The sequence below is a fragment of the Chaetura pelagica genome, unplaced genomic scaffold (assembly GCF_000747805.2).
Source record: "Chaetura pelagica isolate M959 unplaced genomic scaffold, ChaPel_1.0 scaffold114, whole genome shotgun sequence".
In the NCBI taxonomy this organism is placed as follows: domain Eukaryota; kingdom Metazoa; phylum Chordata; class Aves; order Apodiformes; family Apodidae; genus Chaetura; species Chaetura pelagica.
The window spans coordinates 859297-875713 of NW_009952968.1; the positions used below are offsets into that span (position 1 = coordinate 859297).

The following is a 16417-nucleotide window of genomic DNA, read 5'->3' on the forward strand; positions in this document are numbered from 1 at the left end:
TGTTTAATGTATGGTATTGTGCTGGTCTGTACTAACAGTAAGTGAAAACTGGTGGTTTACATAAATTTAAGTTGTTGATGCTTTTTGTTTTCTCAAGTGTGTTTAGCAACTAGATGTGCATCATTCTCATAGCAGCTGAGTCACATCTGTGATCTGTGGTAGTAAGCAAGTCCTCAACTGTATTAAATGCTTTCAAGATTTGATTATGAATTGGTGTTTTCCCCAAGGAGTAAGTTGGATTGGATAGCACAGTTTATTTAATCTGTTGTTTTTAAGTAGCTGTAGAACTGGTTTTGCTGAGCCTTGTTAGTTTTCTACTTTGTCTTTAATTTTGTGTAGCTTACTTCTGGCCTATCCAAAAGTTTGTGAGCTTCCCGTATAGCCAGTATTGTTCAATCTGGAAAGTTGCCTACAATGAAAATCTTGAATTGTTTGGTACATGCATGACTAAAAAAAAATAAATAGTTTTATGGAAGGAAATGTTCAGTTGCTTTAGATAATGGTAGTGATTCTTGGGCACAATGGGGAAGCTGTCCTGTGTGCTTTACCCGAAAAGGATTAAAGTAGTTAACATCCAATCAACGGATTTGTCTAGATTTCTGAAGGGCTAAGCTCCAGTTTTCTGCTAAACTGTGAAGTGGCAGCAGGAAGTAGCTGGCAGAAATATTCAGAAAAAGAAGTAGCTTAGAGATCTTGGTTATTAACCTTTGGGTTATGAAAGTAAAAGCCATTGCTTTACATTAGGAATCATTTGCATGCTGTTTTTGTGTGGAGCAGCCTTGTGAATGAGATTACGTTCCTACATCAGTCACCTTAGAGTTTGGATTAGCTTTTAGTTAACTGTGCTACTTAATGTAGAATCACCATATAGTGCTACATTAACCAACACATCTCACTGTCAACTTCTCTTTAAGACAAATGCTTTGCAGTTTCCTTACTTTGATTTCTTCCTTTCAGGTATACATTATTCAAGTCAGTGTTGGCAATCATCAGTGGACTGTCAAACATCGTTACAGTGATTTCCATGACCTGCATGAAAAGGTAAGAGTATTAAAACTGGCTTTGGTCTCTTACAAAACATTGTACAGTTTGTGTAGTTCTGTTGTATTAGACATAAATTCTTTCCTCAATAAAGGGTGAGAATATCTGCCAGATACCACCTGAACCACAAACTAAATCATCTTTGTACAAAAAATATTACTTGTCTCTGTTCCACTCCCCTCTTGAACTGGGGGAAGTTGGCCTAGAAGACTTCAGCCTTGGACAGAAGTTTGTACCAGAGAGTGGAGTTCAGGCTGGAGTCATTAAACTTCTTGCAAAGAGAAATGTTTATGATCAACTGATATGGTAACCAAAAGCTGGATTAGAGCAAAGACTCTCTTCTGGAAAGGATCAGTGATAAAGCTGTCCTTAGTAGCATGAGGGTAGTTACTAACCAGTGCTGATTAAAAACTAGGGGAAGTCCACTGTGTTCAAGACTAGGGTGCTTTCTCAAATGCAGTTGTTACTCTTACCTTAGTTACATTCTCCCCTGTGGAACTGTGACGGATTCTCTCAAAGCACCTATTATTGAACTTAGCATTTTATGATAAAATATTCTTCTGAAAATACTTCATATTTTGGAGTTAATAGCTACATTTACTGAAGTAATTTTATTTTTGGATCTTACCAGGATCAGGCAACATGTTTTTAATGTGTTCTATTGCATCTTTTGTGCAAGTTCTGATGGTGAGTCATGTAATAACTCTGGTCTTTGTCTGTCAGCTTGTTTCAGAGAAGAAAATAGACAAAAATCTGTTACCTCCTAAGAAGATTATTGGAAAAAATTCCAAAAGTCTGGTGGAGAAAAGACAAAAGGAATTAGAGGTCTACCTGCAAACCTTGCTAGCCAAGTTCCCTGTTACTGTTCCGAAAGTTTTATCACACTTCCTACACTTCCATTTATATGTAAGTCGTGATTTTAGCAAATGAATGGAGGTCTTTGTGTCTTTCTCTAATTCTGACTTTGAGATAATTGTGTGGAATCTTCACACAATAGCTGAAACTTCCCTTTTTCCTCATTTTGTGCAGTGTAACAACCAAAGCATATTTTTAAGAATTTTTTACACCACTTCTTATTGAAGATACCATGCTGGCAAGTAGAGTGGGTAGGATCTCCGAGAGGAGAAAATGCTGGCAGGATAGTTGGAAGCTGTGAATAAATCTGAAGCTGAATTGGTTGTTAGGCTGAAGTCAGTAGTGCTGCTCTCTGAAGAAACATTGTGTAATTGATCCACACACACCCTACTTAGTGGTTAATGGTCAGAGCTGTGGTTCACACTGAAACAGTTTTCAGTAGCCCAAATGAAGAAAAATGGTGCTTCTCCATGAGAAGCACGCTGATAGAGTGGCTTCTGAAGAAAGAGCTCCAACCAGCAGACACAATGTTACTGTAAAGGATGCTTGAAGTAGGAATCAGTGGCTTGCTTCTGTGTTCGGATTTAAATTTGTTCGTTCCTGTCTTGTGTATAATTAGGCTTTATTGCAGTGTGGCATCACGTTGTAAGGGGGAGAATGAACTACTTAAAAGGAAACTGCATTGGAGAACTGGAGGAGCAGTAATTGCTTTGGAGTGGTATATGCTGAGGTGGCCCTTCATGGTTTCACAAAAGGCTTCAGAAATGAGTCACAAATGGTTTATTAGGTGTGTTAATTAAGCTTTAGCAAGAAAGAAAAGCCTGGTTTAGTTACCTTATGTGGACATAATTATGCAGGTGAGACTTTAGAGTATGCTTAGATGAACAGCAGAACATTTACTTCATAGTCTTGCTATTGTCCTACAGAATTGAGGAAGAAGCACTAGTTTGTCACAATCAAGACCTCTAAAATGGATTAGTTATTTTAAATGTACTTAAAATGTACATGATCACGTAGGGACAATTCTGTTCAGGTAGAGCAAACTTCCTGATCACCAGGAACTTACGTATTTTTCTGCTCTCTGGCTACTGTCTCTTAAATAATCTCTGCTTAATTAGTGTTTTAGTGCTGTAACTTCAACAAAGGTATTTACGCTGGTTGAACTTCTTTCTAGTTTTTCAGTTTGTGTTTTGTTTCCACTTTTGTGAGGCTTATCCTTTTTTACTTTTCAAAAAAACTAGCATTATTTGGATATGAATGCTTAATCTGCTTTGCTTTGAAGAAGTCTAATTTGAGGTATAAACTCAATTGATTTTGCTTGGAACTTTGGAGTACCTTTAAATATTTACAAAAAAGTTAGCTATTCAGCAGAAATGCTAAATATTTACCACAGTAATTCTACCAGAAAATTACTTTTCTTTAGACTTTTGACCTTTTAAAATATCTTTGTTTCAGACAACCTGTGTACATGCTGGAGCCCTGATATTGTCATATTAGTTTATGTGGGAAGGCTGCAATATTTCTTCTTATTTGTATTTTTTCTAGTAGGAATTATTTAATTTAATTTTGCACTTTAATAGAACTAAATGGAGTAGAAGTATGTACCATATATACATTAAAACTGCTCTGAGGCCTTTGGGGGAGGAGGAGCCAGGTACATCTTAGCGAAGAGAAACAGTTGCATATGACAATGTAGAACGTTATTGTTACTTCGATATTGAATTGGATGTCTGCAATGATACAGCATTGCTTATTTTGTTGCACCGTCTTGTACTTTGTCATCCTAGAAGATGTGGTTTTTTAACTTACAGATAGAAGATTCTGCAAGAAAACAGTTGAGTACCCACAAATTGCTGTTCAGAGACACTGCAAACAATGGACCTCTGTGGATTTGATGCATATAAGTAGTTAGAGCTAGGACAAAGGTCTCTTGTATATCTCACAGAATTGCTTTTTTTTGCCTGCTGGTCACTGAATAGTCAGTGTCATATTCTTATTTCAATTATAGATGTAGAAAAAGTTTCTGTGCTGTGTCCCAGATGAGGAAAGGGATACAGAGTACAGTGCCATTAGGTCTGCACCTGCCAGATTAGTGTAATTGGCTTATTTTAATGAGTCAGTATTGTTGAATTCTGTTTGGAATGCGGCTTCTAACCTGTTGTTCTCAAAACTGTAGTGTGGAGGCTTTGTTCATCCTCAGTGAGTGGGGTTTCAGTTATACTAAGAATGTGCTGTTGTAAAATGCTTCCCTCATCAGAGAACTGAGCTGTCTCCTGCAGGTGTTGTGTGGATTTATTCCCTTGTTATGAATCAGAAGGCATTTGTCAGCAAAGTAAACTCATCAAATATTCATTTTATGATGATCCATAGTATCTGTTTATCCTTGCAGCTACCTTAAAATGAGATGAGTATGTCTAGGGGAAGCTTCTCTATCACAGATAGTTTTGTTTTGTTGGTTTTGTTTGTGGAAGTGTTGGAAATGCCCAGAACTATTTCTCTGCTTTCACAGAGCATTTGTTTTTTGTGGAGAGAGGTATGCCCAGATGGAAAATACTTATACTGATCTTTGTGCAGTCAGATTTAGAATAAATCTCTGCATTGAGAGTTTTCAGCCTTTCTTTCCTCCTGAATCTCTCAGTGCCTGGAATGGAGGTTGAATGCATGGGTAGGTCCAGGAGAGTGAAGAAGATGGAGGATGGGGAAAAGAGGCTTTTGAATTACTCTGCAGCAAACAAAACAAAATAGGATTGAAGTCTAGAGAACTGTTTACTTTTTATGCATCTTCTTCCCTGTAGATATGTTAGTTTTCTGTGTATTAATGAAATTCTGAGGAAATGTGCTTGATGCATTAGGTTAGTCTTAATATTTTAAGAAAACTTTACGTGTAATAGTTTCTTCAAAACACCTTTCTTTCAAATTGGGCTAATCATGGCTAGTAACAGTTGCTCTAGTTGCTGTTGCCCTTTAATATATGCAGGGTGGGATTATTTAAATGTAGTTCAGTATCTTCTGTCTTGGAAGTTAAAATTACATGAAATTAAATAATTTGGGGGTATTTTTATGAAGTATTTTCAAGTTGCAATCTGTAAGACAATCACAGATGATTTCTGGTTAAGAACAAAACTTGCACTGCAGCCAAAAAAGGGAGAATTCAGTGAAGGTACATGTTGAAGAACTAGAACTGTGTAAGTATGTGTAAATAACATTAAATTACAATGGTTTCTTCTTTTTAGGAGATCAATGGGATCACTGCTGCATTGGCTGAAGAGCTCTTCCACAAAGGTAAAAGAACTTGGAAGAATTGAACTGGGAATGGCTTCCTCCATGCCTACATTTACTTACCTGTGGTGTTTAGTGTCCAGACAATGAGAGAGCTGAATCTTCTGTATCACTGAGACTTTTTCCTCCCCTTCTTTCTCTTCATCTTTTTCTTGCTGTTTGCATTTTGAGTCAAGGTGTATTTTGAGAGGAGTTATAAGTGTAGTGCAACTATGTTTGGAAACCAAAATAGAGGAATTGGTGAATCTGGTTTTTTGAAAAGAACCTACTAGCCTGTGTCCTTAAAGGATGGGATGTGGTAATGATGATCAGATCTTGATATGTTTTAGTGTAACTTGTACAAAAGTTTTGGTATCAATGACTCTGCATTAAAAATGAGACCACTTTACATATCTAATATTGTTCTTTCAGAATTCAGTAAACATGAGACCTGGTAAATGAATTAAAGGATGGCCTTTTCTGAGGCTGACAGATGAAAATTACATGCTTGTGCCGTAACTGTAGCAGCTCTAATCAGTCCCTTATCAGCAGGAGATGTGAAATGATTAACCCCTACTAATTTTGTTTTGAAGGACATGCTAGATGCTAGTATATCATTCCAGTTGGCTGAAGTGGTAGGTGAAACATATATCAACATACCATATCAGATTATTCTGGCACAAAATGAACTTTAGGTGAAGCTGTTTCAGAGGGCACATGCAGCAAATTTTGGAATATTAAGGAAGCTCCTGAAGAAATATTTCCTGAGTTTATGGTGCCTGCAGTCTTACTGATACCAGAATCATCAGTGTCTGACTGCTGTATATTAATGTAGCCTTCCAGTAATGTGCAGCTGGATTCTTGGACTTGCTCCCACTGAAGCCAAAGGGAATTTTATTCCTCAGACTGTTTCTGAGAACTCTGATCGTGAAAGCTGATGCTTTTTTTTCCATGAAAACAAACTGATGTCACTAAAAGGAAGAGGAGGAAGATATTAATTCCACATGTGTGTTCTGACTGCTGTAGCCTTCAGAAAGGCTTTTGGATGCTGTTTCCTACTGTTCATAGAATGAAATGGTATTGTAAAAATATTATCAGATAATGCATTCCTGTTCTGGGAGCTTGCATTGGTACTAATGTGGTGGAAGTCCTTATATTCTCCATGACATTTTTTACTATTCTGTAGATTAGGCAATACAGCAACAGATGCAAGGTCTGTTATTAGATGGCAGATGCTGCTTTTTCTGTATAGAATAAATCATAACTGCTGTAGAACTGGGATCTCTCAGAAATGTTTTAGTAACTCTTACATTATGTAAACAAACTTTCTTTGATGCCACTCCTGTTAAGATCGGGGAGGATTTACCTTAGGTTATATTAGGAGCTCCAGGCTTGTATGAGTGCCTGCTTGAACACCTAGATCACTCTGTTAAAAAAATCTTCAGCCATTCTGGTTTTAAAGGATGTTGTTTTGGTCCCTCAGTCATGATCTTAAGAGTCTAAATGACCAACATTATCTAACATTAGATCTTCCAAATATCATTTATTCTTTTGTAACCGTTGTAGCATTGTCTGATACCATGATACTCTCTTTCAGGAGAGCAGTTGTTAATGGCTGGGGAAGTCTTTACCATCAGACCCCTGCAGTTATATGCTGTCACTCAGCAGTTGCTACAGGGGAAGCCTACGTGTGCTAATGGAGATGCCAAAACAGATCTAGGCCATATTCTAGATTTCACTTGCAGACTCAAGTATTTAAAGGTGAGCTATGCTTGAACCAATACTAGACATGTTGTTTCTACCAGACTGATGTGATTCTTAGCAAACTTTTAGAGTCTAGTTTAAATGCACAATAACTTTATTGATAGTAAACACCTGCAAGCATTTCTAATTCAGTGTTAAGCAGGTGTTTTTCTGCCAGCCTTCAGTACACCTAGTTCTCTAACAAAGATGTTGTTTCTTATATGATATGTCATCTCTGCAGCTGTGCTGTCTGTATGGATGCAGCCACAGAATCTTACTAGGTTCCAGTAGGAATTGGGGGAGAGATAAATATTCTTCTCAACCCAGCATTTGTTGCAGGCAGTATGGGTAGGCCTGTGGTTATATATACACATCTGCATACGTGTGTGTATACAAATCCTGCCCCTTTTTTCACCTTTGACTGTATCTGGAAGTTAAACAAAACTAACAAAACCCCTCAGTTTCATAGATGAAATGGCCTTGGATTTATAGCAAAAATACCGTTTTAGAATAAATGTAAAATGGCCTCAAAACAGATCACTTCACTGCAGCTGGTTTGGTTTTTTCCTACCAAGTGAGTGAATTGGAAATAATTTTTCTGAGTAATTTTTTTAACACTTCTAGAGCTCAAAATGTCTTTTTAGTCCCTTTATTACATTAAGAACTTCCTAGTAACTGTGTGGTGTGTTTCAATGGGAAACAAAGTAGTGTATCAGGGAAAGCTTCACCGAAGGAGTTAAAACTCTACAGAAATAAAACCACAGCTGTACTGTATCCCTATGGATCTTCAATTGCTGTTGCCACCCTCTGTGTGTATAGAATCCTCTAAACAGAGGGTTCTCTGGCTGCAGAACAACTTACTGTTTAGAAACCTTCCCATCTCCAGAGTTTTTGGCCATCTGAATGCTTGTGAAGCAGGTACCTTCAGAGCTTGTAAGATACATTTAAGACCAGAGATTTCTTCAAATATTATACTCACAGCAGACATAAATTAATCCACCTGTCTTTTATGCTCTCAGCATACTCTGAGGCGTGAATCCAATGACCACATGGAAATCTTAGATGCGTTTTTAGTAGATGTGTACCAGTGTCTAATGTTTTCTTCAGACCAATCTTGTCAATGCCATGAACTTCATTCCCTGTAGTGGGATTGAAGACAGTTCTGTTTTGGAGGATCCAGGTAAAAAAATGCAGCTCTGACTTTGTCAACTGAGAATGAAGCCTTGGTCAGTCTTGCCTGTGGTACCTTTTTTGCATGCCCCATGTGCTACAAAGTGCAAGCACAAGGTGGCACTTCAGTGCACTTAGCTGGAGCGTTTTACATTTTTTGCAGAAGAGTTCATCATAAATCGTTCCATGCTTGAAAATTGGTTGGTACTTTGTCTTTCCAAGCTTACTGTATTTGTGCTGTTACCTGTGTAAGGCTATATGAAATATGGACGGGTTGGACTGTGTGTACTAACTCTTCTTAAATGTTGATGACTAGGTCACTGGAACAGGAGGGCCTTTTGGAACCAGTAACATCCAGGAGCATCTCTTGCCATTTGATCTGTCAATTTTCAAATCGCTTCATCAAATAGAGGTATGACTGAGTTATAGCTCAAAATTTCATAGAAGCCTTGCAAATTCCAGGTCTGCTGCAAATATCTTAAGAATTGCTAATTGGGTGCTTTGATTTGGTGCTAGAATTGGGCAGTGCAGTGTTTAGAAGGACTGTTTCATTAATGAAACTTTTTTTTCACAAGTTTTGGAAATATGGATGCCAAATTTAGATGTTCAGAATAGCTTGCACTGTGTGTACTTCACAAAAAATGTCATTTCCAGCATATGCATGAAACCTAAACCAGGATGGTATTCCATTGCCTTGACGATCTTACAAATGGGTTGCAAGGGGATCTCTTAGTTCTTTTGTTCAACTGTTTGAATTTCACATTTCTGTATATGTCTTTAATTTCTTGCTTTAGCTTTACCAAATGTTAGTATTTCTGATGTGATAGTGTCTGGAGATGTTAGGGGAATACTGTAACTACCTTCCACATTGGTAGAGAATCTCCTGATGCAGCTTTTAGCTGCCTGTCCAGGTCTCTGTTTGTTCTAGCATGTCTGACACTTAACTTTTTAAAATAGATCAGTCATTGTGGGGGAAAGCTTATCAAAGGGCTGACTTCATCAAAACATGCTCTGGCCACTATGAGTGTTCGATTTTCAGCAACATCAATGAAGGTAAGAATGAGCTCCTACTTCTGGTGATTGTTCAAAGCACATGCAAAAATAACATGTACGTTGTGGAAATATCCACTTGGACTCCATGTACTTTTTTGTGCTGCTTGTTGCAGGTTCTGCTTTTAAAGTAATAACTGAAAGGGTGTGTAAACCTTTCCAAATCTCAGCTTGAATGTGGAGGAGATGTTTACATGTGTCCCTTCACAGGGACTTTTTTGATGCTTTTGTTAGAATGTATATTTCTGCTATTCATCCAGAACTGAATGCTTGTCTTGTTCTTCTGTCTGGGTTTTGATTTAGCAAGAAAAATCCAGTAGCATGATTTCCACAGTCCCTCTGTTGTTCCTCCATGTTCCCCAGTTTGGATTGGCTACTAGTGTTAAAACTCCCTTCTAAACCTAAAATAACTCTGACCCAGTCAGCTCACATTTTAAGATATGCAACTTTAATCTAGGTGATTATAAAGCTTAGAATCTTAAAAACATACGGTTGTTTGGATTGTTTTAAAAACTATTAGCTTTCACTGAAGATGAAAGCATAGTTATTATAGTGTGCTTGTCTTTAATAGGAAATCCTAGTCCCTGAGGCCTCAGAGTTTGATCATTGGGAGCCAGAGGGTGCAACTTCAAGTTATCCAGTGACAGCAATTATCCCAACTTGGAGAACTTTAACAACTTTGGATATGAGTCACAATAGCATCTCTCAAATTGATGATTCAGTGGTAAGAAATATTTTTATTTGGGGGAAAAAGCATGAGTGATCTTCTGTGGCACATTACATCAGGGGTTTTGCATTTGCTTTATGCATCTTTTTTCTGGAATACTTCCAGTTGTACTTTGTTGATTACCCACCTGAGTTAGTGCTTAGATTTTTTTCTTTTACTGGTTTGATACTTTCTTTGCTAAAGGAGGAAAGTTTGTCATTCTGTGCTCTGTAAACAATGCTTCCACGAATACTGGCTTTTAGAAACATGTTTTTACTGTTGGCATTGTCCTCAGGCCACTTATAAAAGTCTTTATTTAAAAAAACCAAACACTTCTTGGGCTCAGCTTTGGACTGTTATCAAGGCTGAAGCTTCTTTCATATTTAAAAGCCTGTGGCTTGCTGGCAGCCTTCTTGACATAAAAGAATATGAAGAGTGGAAGCAGAATATGGAGTATTTTGCCAATACCTTAGAATTACATTTTGTAAATCAGTTATTAACAAAAAAAACTGAGCACTCATCACAGGAATGTGTGTCAGATATGAACATAATTTTATACTTGACCTGCTCTTGTGAAGAGGTAAATATTTGTCTGTAGCTCAACAAGAGATCATGAACTTTTGAAGTGCAGTTCTCTTGTTCAGGATTTTTTGAGATGTAGATTCAGAATTCTTCAAGGCAGACTCCAAGCCTTAACTACAAGGCAAATAATTGAGATTATAACCAAAATAAAGCAGATGCAAGTAAGCTGACACCAAAATTAAGCATCAAATTGAAATCCTCCAAAAATAAGACTTCCTGGGTTAAAGTGCATTTTGGAGAAGTTTTTATGACCTTGTAATGCTTTGGTGGTATAGTCAAGGGATGGAAACAAATCACTCAACTTATGTACAGTTTTGTGCTATCTTTCTGCAGGTTTCTGTGTAACATAGGCTTGTTTCATAAGACAGGGACCCAAGTGAATGAGTTTGATCAATAGTAAATGGGGCCAAACTGGGAGCAGCTTATTTGCCTTCAGTGAGAAACCAGGTTCCAAGCTGAAACTTAAACATGTTCCTCAGAGTAACCTGGTTTTCTTAAGAGCACGATTCAACCCTTTTGTTGCACTAAGTCATACTGAATGATGGTTTAATACCAAAAGCTGGAGAGAGAAAATGCATTGGAGGATGCCTTTCCTTTGTTTGTTGGTCAGCTGATAGTGAAGGAGGTATGGTCAAATTTCTAAGCTTAAACACATTTAACACATGCTTTTTTGTCTTCTCGAGAAATTAATTCCACAGATTGAATTCCTGGATCTGAGTCACAATGGGGTGTCTCTGGTAGAAAATTTACAGGTAAGTGATGCTTTTGAAGGTGGGCTTTTTTCCCCCAGGCTGCATGGGACCTTAGAACACATTTTCTTGCTTCAGAATTTTGTGCTCATCTTCCTCATGGAGAATATTTTAAACCCAAACAGCTTATCCTTCATAACAAAGTATTTTAACAGTGCATTTCTTATTTACTCTAGATATTTTGATTTCTTTGCCAATATTGACATACAACATTTAGTTCTTACCTAAATTAATTTACTGCCAGCTATATCTGTGGGTTGGTTAAAATATAGTTGAAGTAGCCATTCTACAAGCTTGAACCCAAGTAATGAACAGTTTCATGTCATCTTTTTCATCTTTTGTGCACAGAAAATAAGGAAGCTTATCAAATGTTTTGATATTGTTCAATGAGTTGGTGTGTGACATGGAGTTTTCTGTGCTTTCGTAGCATCTTTATAACCTTGTTCACCTGGACTTATCATACAACAAGCTTACATCACTAGAAGGTGTTCACACAAAACTGGGAAACATAAAAACTCTGAACTTAGCAGGAAATCAACTGGAAAGGCTATGTGGTCTTAACAAACTGTACTCATTAGTCAACTTGGATCTGAGCAACAACAAAATAGAACAGGTAACTGTTGATTTTCAGTGTCAGATTGAATTGTGCTTTAGATCACAAGCAATTTCTTTTAGTGGGTGAAACTACAAATAAAAGTGGCCATAGTTGATTTTTTTATGGTTATTTTATGTATGTGATCTATGCAAGAAATTCTTGGTCAGTATGCTCACTTTCATTTAGCCAGTCTGTTTTCATCTCTTTATTCAAAAACTTTCAGATTGATGAAGTGAAAAATATAGGAAACCTCCCATGCTTAGAGAAGTTGGTATTATCCAGCAATCCCCTGAGCATCATTCCTGATTACCGGACCAAAGTACTTGCCCAGTTTGGGGACAGAGCCTCAGAGGTAAACCACTGTGTGCTGCTTTTGGAGGGTGTTAAGTTTACCAAGCATGTCTGAGCTTGCATTAAATTACCATGTTAGAGCAAGGTCTAATGTGGTAATTGTTTTATGCAGTGGTTACAAAAACAGTTTTTGCCTTAAGTGAAGATGGTTTCGGAGTATTACGTTAATAACAATAAATCGCTGAGCTAACTTGTATTTTTGCATGTTTTAACACTTCTAGGTCTGTTTGGATAACATTGTTACAACAGAAAAGGAACTAGACACCGTGGAAGTGCTGAAAGCTATTCAAAAAGCAAAGGAGGTGAAGTACAAACTGAGCAGCTCTGATAAAAAGGTGAGTTTGGTGCCGTGAGAGGAGTCAAATGTGTTGCGTGTAAAAGCTGTTTACAAAAAACACTTCTACAAATTAGATCTCAGCAGAATTCTTTGTGCTTTTTTGTGATTTAATGTGGTATGAATTTTTAATGTCGCCTCTTTTTCCAATTTGGTTTTCAGTGTAATTTCACTAATTATGGGACCTTCCTTTTTGCGATGATCTTGGAGATAGGAAGTGGGAGGAAAAGATAAAATTACTTAATGGTGTACACAGTTGAGAAACAGTTGACCTTAACAGCCATATTTTAAATCTTATACAAGTATTGCAGAGGTGTGATTAATGCTTGTGTTGCAGAGTACGAAAGTGACTTTCCCAAACTTTCTTCTTGTGGATATTTGGAGAAGAATCAGAAATATGAATCCTCTGTGCCTTCTCATGTGTGTCTGTGTGCTGTGTAGTTGGTTAGTCTTGTTTTGGTAATGAACTTATCAGAATCTGTTCTGTCCCTGCAGTGTAGAAATCCTGGTGCCATTCTCTTGTGGTTTGTGAAACTCACTGATAATTTTGTCAATACAGTAATCAGTCAGTGATCAGAATGATTTCTGTAAATTCTTAGCAGACTTCTACTTAGTGTAAAAGTAGAAACTTCAGAGGACATGACCTTAAAAAAAGCTGGCACTAACTTTCTTTTACTAAAAATAAGAAAGCTTGTGTAGACTTAAGTTCAGGATCTAACATCCTTTATATTTAGGTTTTTTTCTTTAATCACTGCATACTTTCTTTATTAGATCAGTGAGGACTCCAGGCTCACTGCTGCCAGCTCCAAATCAAACTGTTCTCTTACTGTTCGTCCTTCTTCTCCCTCTCTGCCTCGTCCTGTCAGCTCCAGCCAAGGTAATCATGTATGTATCGTGCTGCTGGGCTGAGCCTCTTGGTTCTGCTTTTCTGAGCTGCATTGATATACATGAATATTATGTGCATCCATATAGGGCTTATCAAGGCAAAGCAGAAAGACGTGGTAGTATTGGCTTAGACAGTAGCAGCTGTATGTGAATCAGCAAAACTGACCTGTTCACTGCAGTGCTAATGAACTGTAGTTGAAGTTTGGGTACAGGGCTATTCTTAGTCTCTATCATCCTGCAGAAATCACCAGCAGATCCTTTTCCTAGTTTAGACCTGTGCCTTAATGGAAAACCATGGCATGTACAGACATGTTTTTAAATGGCTTCTCTACCTGGTTTTCGTCTGCAAAATGTGAGTTCAAGAAGCATATGTTCCATTATTGCTTTTTTGCAAGAGCTGCATTTCTGTCAAACAAGAAGGAAGATAGAAAAAGGCGATGACTAAAAGACAGTTGTGGGATTGGTGTTCTGGCTGAGCCTGTGGTTTCAGCACATCTGTTGTGCTCCTACAGCACCTTCTAACCTTACCTGAAAATTCTTTCTGTTGTATGTTTCAAATAAGCTTGCCTGTTCCGTTAGCAGCATAGAAGAATGGTTTATCTTTTATCTTGTGCAAAACCCTGTAAGACTGACTTATGTGAATGTTCATTGGTGACTGAGAAGAGATAGACACTTCTTTGGCTTTTGCCTGATTGAAGACTTAAAGTGCAGTAGGATATGAATAGTGGGAGAAGACTTTGTAACCATGTAAAAGAGAAGGGATTATGTTCTCAGTAATTCAGGAAGGAACAGCTTACTCTTACCAATAAATCAGTGAATTGGTGCATAGGGAAGCAAAACATTTGAAAAGCTTGATCTTTGAAAAAAAATTCCATTGCTATGATTTCTGTGAAATTATTAGAGGTTTCATAGTTCACTCTAAAAAAATGAAGTTGTTCGGACAGGGTTTATTAAAGGACAGACAACTTGCATAAATAGCAACTAAATCTGTATCTATTTTGTTTGCTTTTGTAGCCCTTCTAGATCACTTTGCATCTACAGATAAAATGCCAGTTTTTCGAAAAATCAAGTCAGTTCTTTAAATTGTTTAAGTTACAGGATTTACAGTTTGTCTATGTAACAACTTGCAGTTTTATGTAGGATGAGCTTTAAAAATGCTTACTAGCAGTTACTGTTTAAAAGTTTTGTCAATAGTCTTTTTCTACTACAGTAAATGTTTAGAAGCAAATGAGTCTTGGAAGAAAAAAAATCTTTCTTTCTGAAGTACTTGAGTTTTATAGAAAGACTGGCGTAAGATTCAAAGTTTATTTACTGTAGTCCTTTTCCTTAAGGCTCCTTTAGTAGGATATTGGGGAATGCTTTTATAAATAGTGGGAAAATGAGATTAGGTCAGGCCATTTCCCAGCTTTAACAGTAGAAACTATTTGCTACATTGCTAGCTAGCAAGGGCTGTTTTCAAAAGACTGTTTTTTAAAAATCTCTTTAAAAAGAAATGGAAACACGATAGACAATTAGTTTCAGTTAGACTTTAGATCATGAATAATGGATTAATTTCCTGATACGCTATTTCTATGAATTGTTTTCTCTGCAGTTTTTCTAGACACCATCTGTTTCCGTAATGTATTATTCAAATTAAATGTCACTGGCAAATGGCTTATGGAAAAAGATTAAATATTTATATAGGAAACAGAAAACCAAAAATAATGCTGTCGTGTTATGCTTTTCCTGACAGTTTGAGTTTCCTTCTTGCTAACACAGTATTTTGTTGAAGTAATAAATGCCACTTGTTTCCTCTGACCGGGAGATGATTTGATGTAATCTACCATCAATCCAGAAAGATACATGCAGGAGTTTTCATGCTCAAGCCAGGAACATATCCACACTGATTCTGTTGTTTGTTTGCACATTTATATATTTGAGCTTGCTCAGTGGTAGTACTGAATTGCTCTTTTGTGCCAATGAATATCAATTAAAAAGTTAAATGTCCCTGAGAATGTTGGCTCATATACATTCATAAGTTTTTACTGATGTTTCAGCTTTGAACCCTTCAAAAAGGTTTTAAACAAGTTGAGATAATTGTCTTGGGTGGCATTTGAGGGGCCAGACCTCCTGAGTCTCTTTGAAGGTTGTACATAGGTATAATACTTGTTCACTTGAAGCCTACAAAAATTTGAGATGATGCTACAGAATTTATGAAGAGTTGTCTGTGATGTTATTGCCAACCTGGCAATGTTTTAGGAAAAGTAAGAGTTAGTAATAAAACTGACTAGTTTTGTTAAAACTAAAGCAGGTGATGAATTCTGATGTCAAATGGGGAGATTGAAATTAATAGCTTGAAAAATGAGCTTTTAACAGTCTTTAATGCAACTTTTAATGCAGTAAAAAATACTCCCTTATTTAGGCTGAAATTCTGCCTGCCTGTTTTGTCTTGGCTGTCAAATGAAAATACCCTTTAGCTTTCATGAAATACAAGCAGAACTTGATTATACAATTTTAATTACACTGTTTTGACAGATACTTAGACATTCACTTTGCTTTTACTTCAGTGATTTTAAGAGCTGTTCATATTTGTTCTAGAAATAATTTGTGAAGAAACAGTCCTAGCCAGCAGATTTTTGCAATCCAGTGGTTCGACTCCTACAGACCATACAGTTCCCCAGAGATGCTTTGAAATACCAGGCTCCAGATGTAAAAATCAGGTAATTGCCATCCTTCTGTTTATTTTATGGTACTTGAAGTGTTTTTGTGAGCTTATTTCTGATATCAATCTCCTTTTATACTAATCCATGGGAAAGTTTTTTATTATTAGAGCTATTATAATTGATAAATAGGTAGCCCCAGACTGAAATCAAGGGGTTGGTCCACCTTGTGAATTTAATGCATAATCCAGGTTTACCAGAGTTGCAGAGAATTGTTGTCATTATGTCATGGCTTTGAGATGTTTACCTAGTATTAGTATCACATCATTTACTATCCAGATACGTAGAACTTCTATCTTCCTACAGTATCAGGTTTTGGAAGGTGATCCTCATGCTAGTGGAGTGGAAGAACATTCCCCCTGTCAATAGGCAGTGTCCTTCATTTGTCTCCTCCAAATT

General features: G+C 37.1%; 1 protein-coding gene across 1 annotated transcript in view; it reads left to right on the forward strand.

Annotated features, from left to right (window-relative positions):
- Positions 1-918: 918 nt before the first annotated feature.
- The window catches only part of NISCH (nischarin), a 24100-nt gene continuing 8601 nt past the window's right edge, over positions 919-16417 (forward strand). Inside the window, exons 1-13 of the mRNA XM_009995840.1 lie at positions 919-1041; positions 1765-1947; positions 5130-5178; positions 6752-6915; positions 8384-8479; positions 9025-9120; positions 9689-9841; positions 11089-11157; positions 11582-11767; positions 11973-12101; positions 12322-12435; positions 13206-13311; positions 15897-16018. Coding sequence (XP_009994142.1) covers positions 919-1041; positions 1765-1947; positions 5130-5178; positions 6752-6915; positions 8384-8479; positions 9025-9120; positions 9689-9841; positions 11089-11157; positions 11582-11767; positions 11973-12101; positions 12322-12435; positions 13206-13311; positions 15897-16018 — 1590 coding nt within the window. The remainder of the gene's footprint in view (positions 1042-1764; positions 1948-5129; positions 5179-6751; positions 6916-8383; positions 8480-9024; positions 9121-9688; positions 9842-11088; positions 11158-11581; positions 11768-11972; positions 12102-12321; positions 12436-13205; positions 13312-15896; positions 16019-16417) is intronic.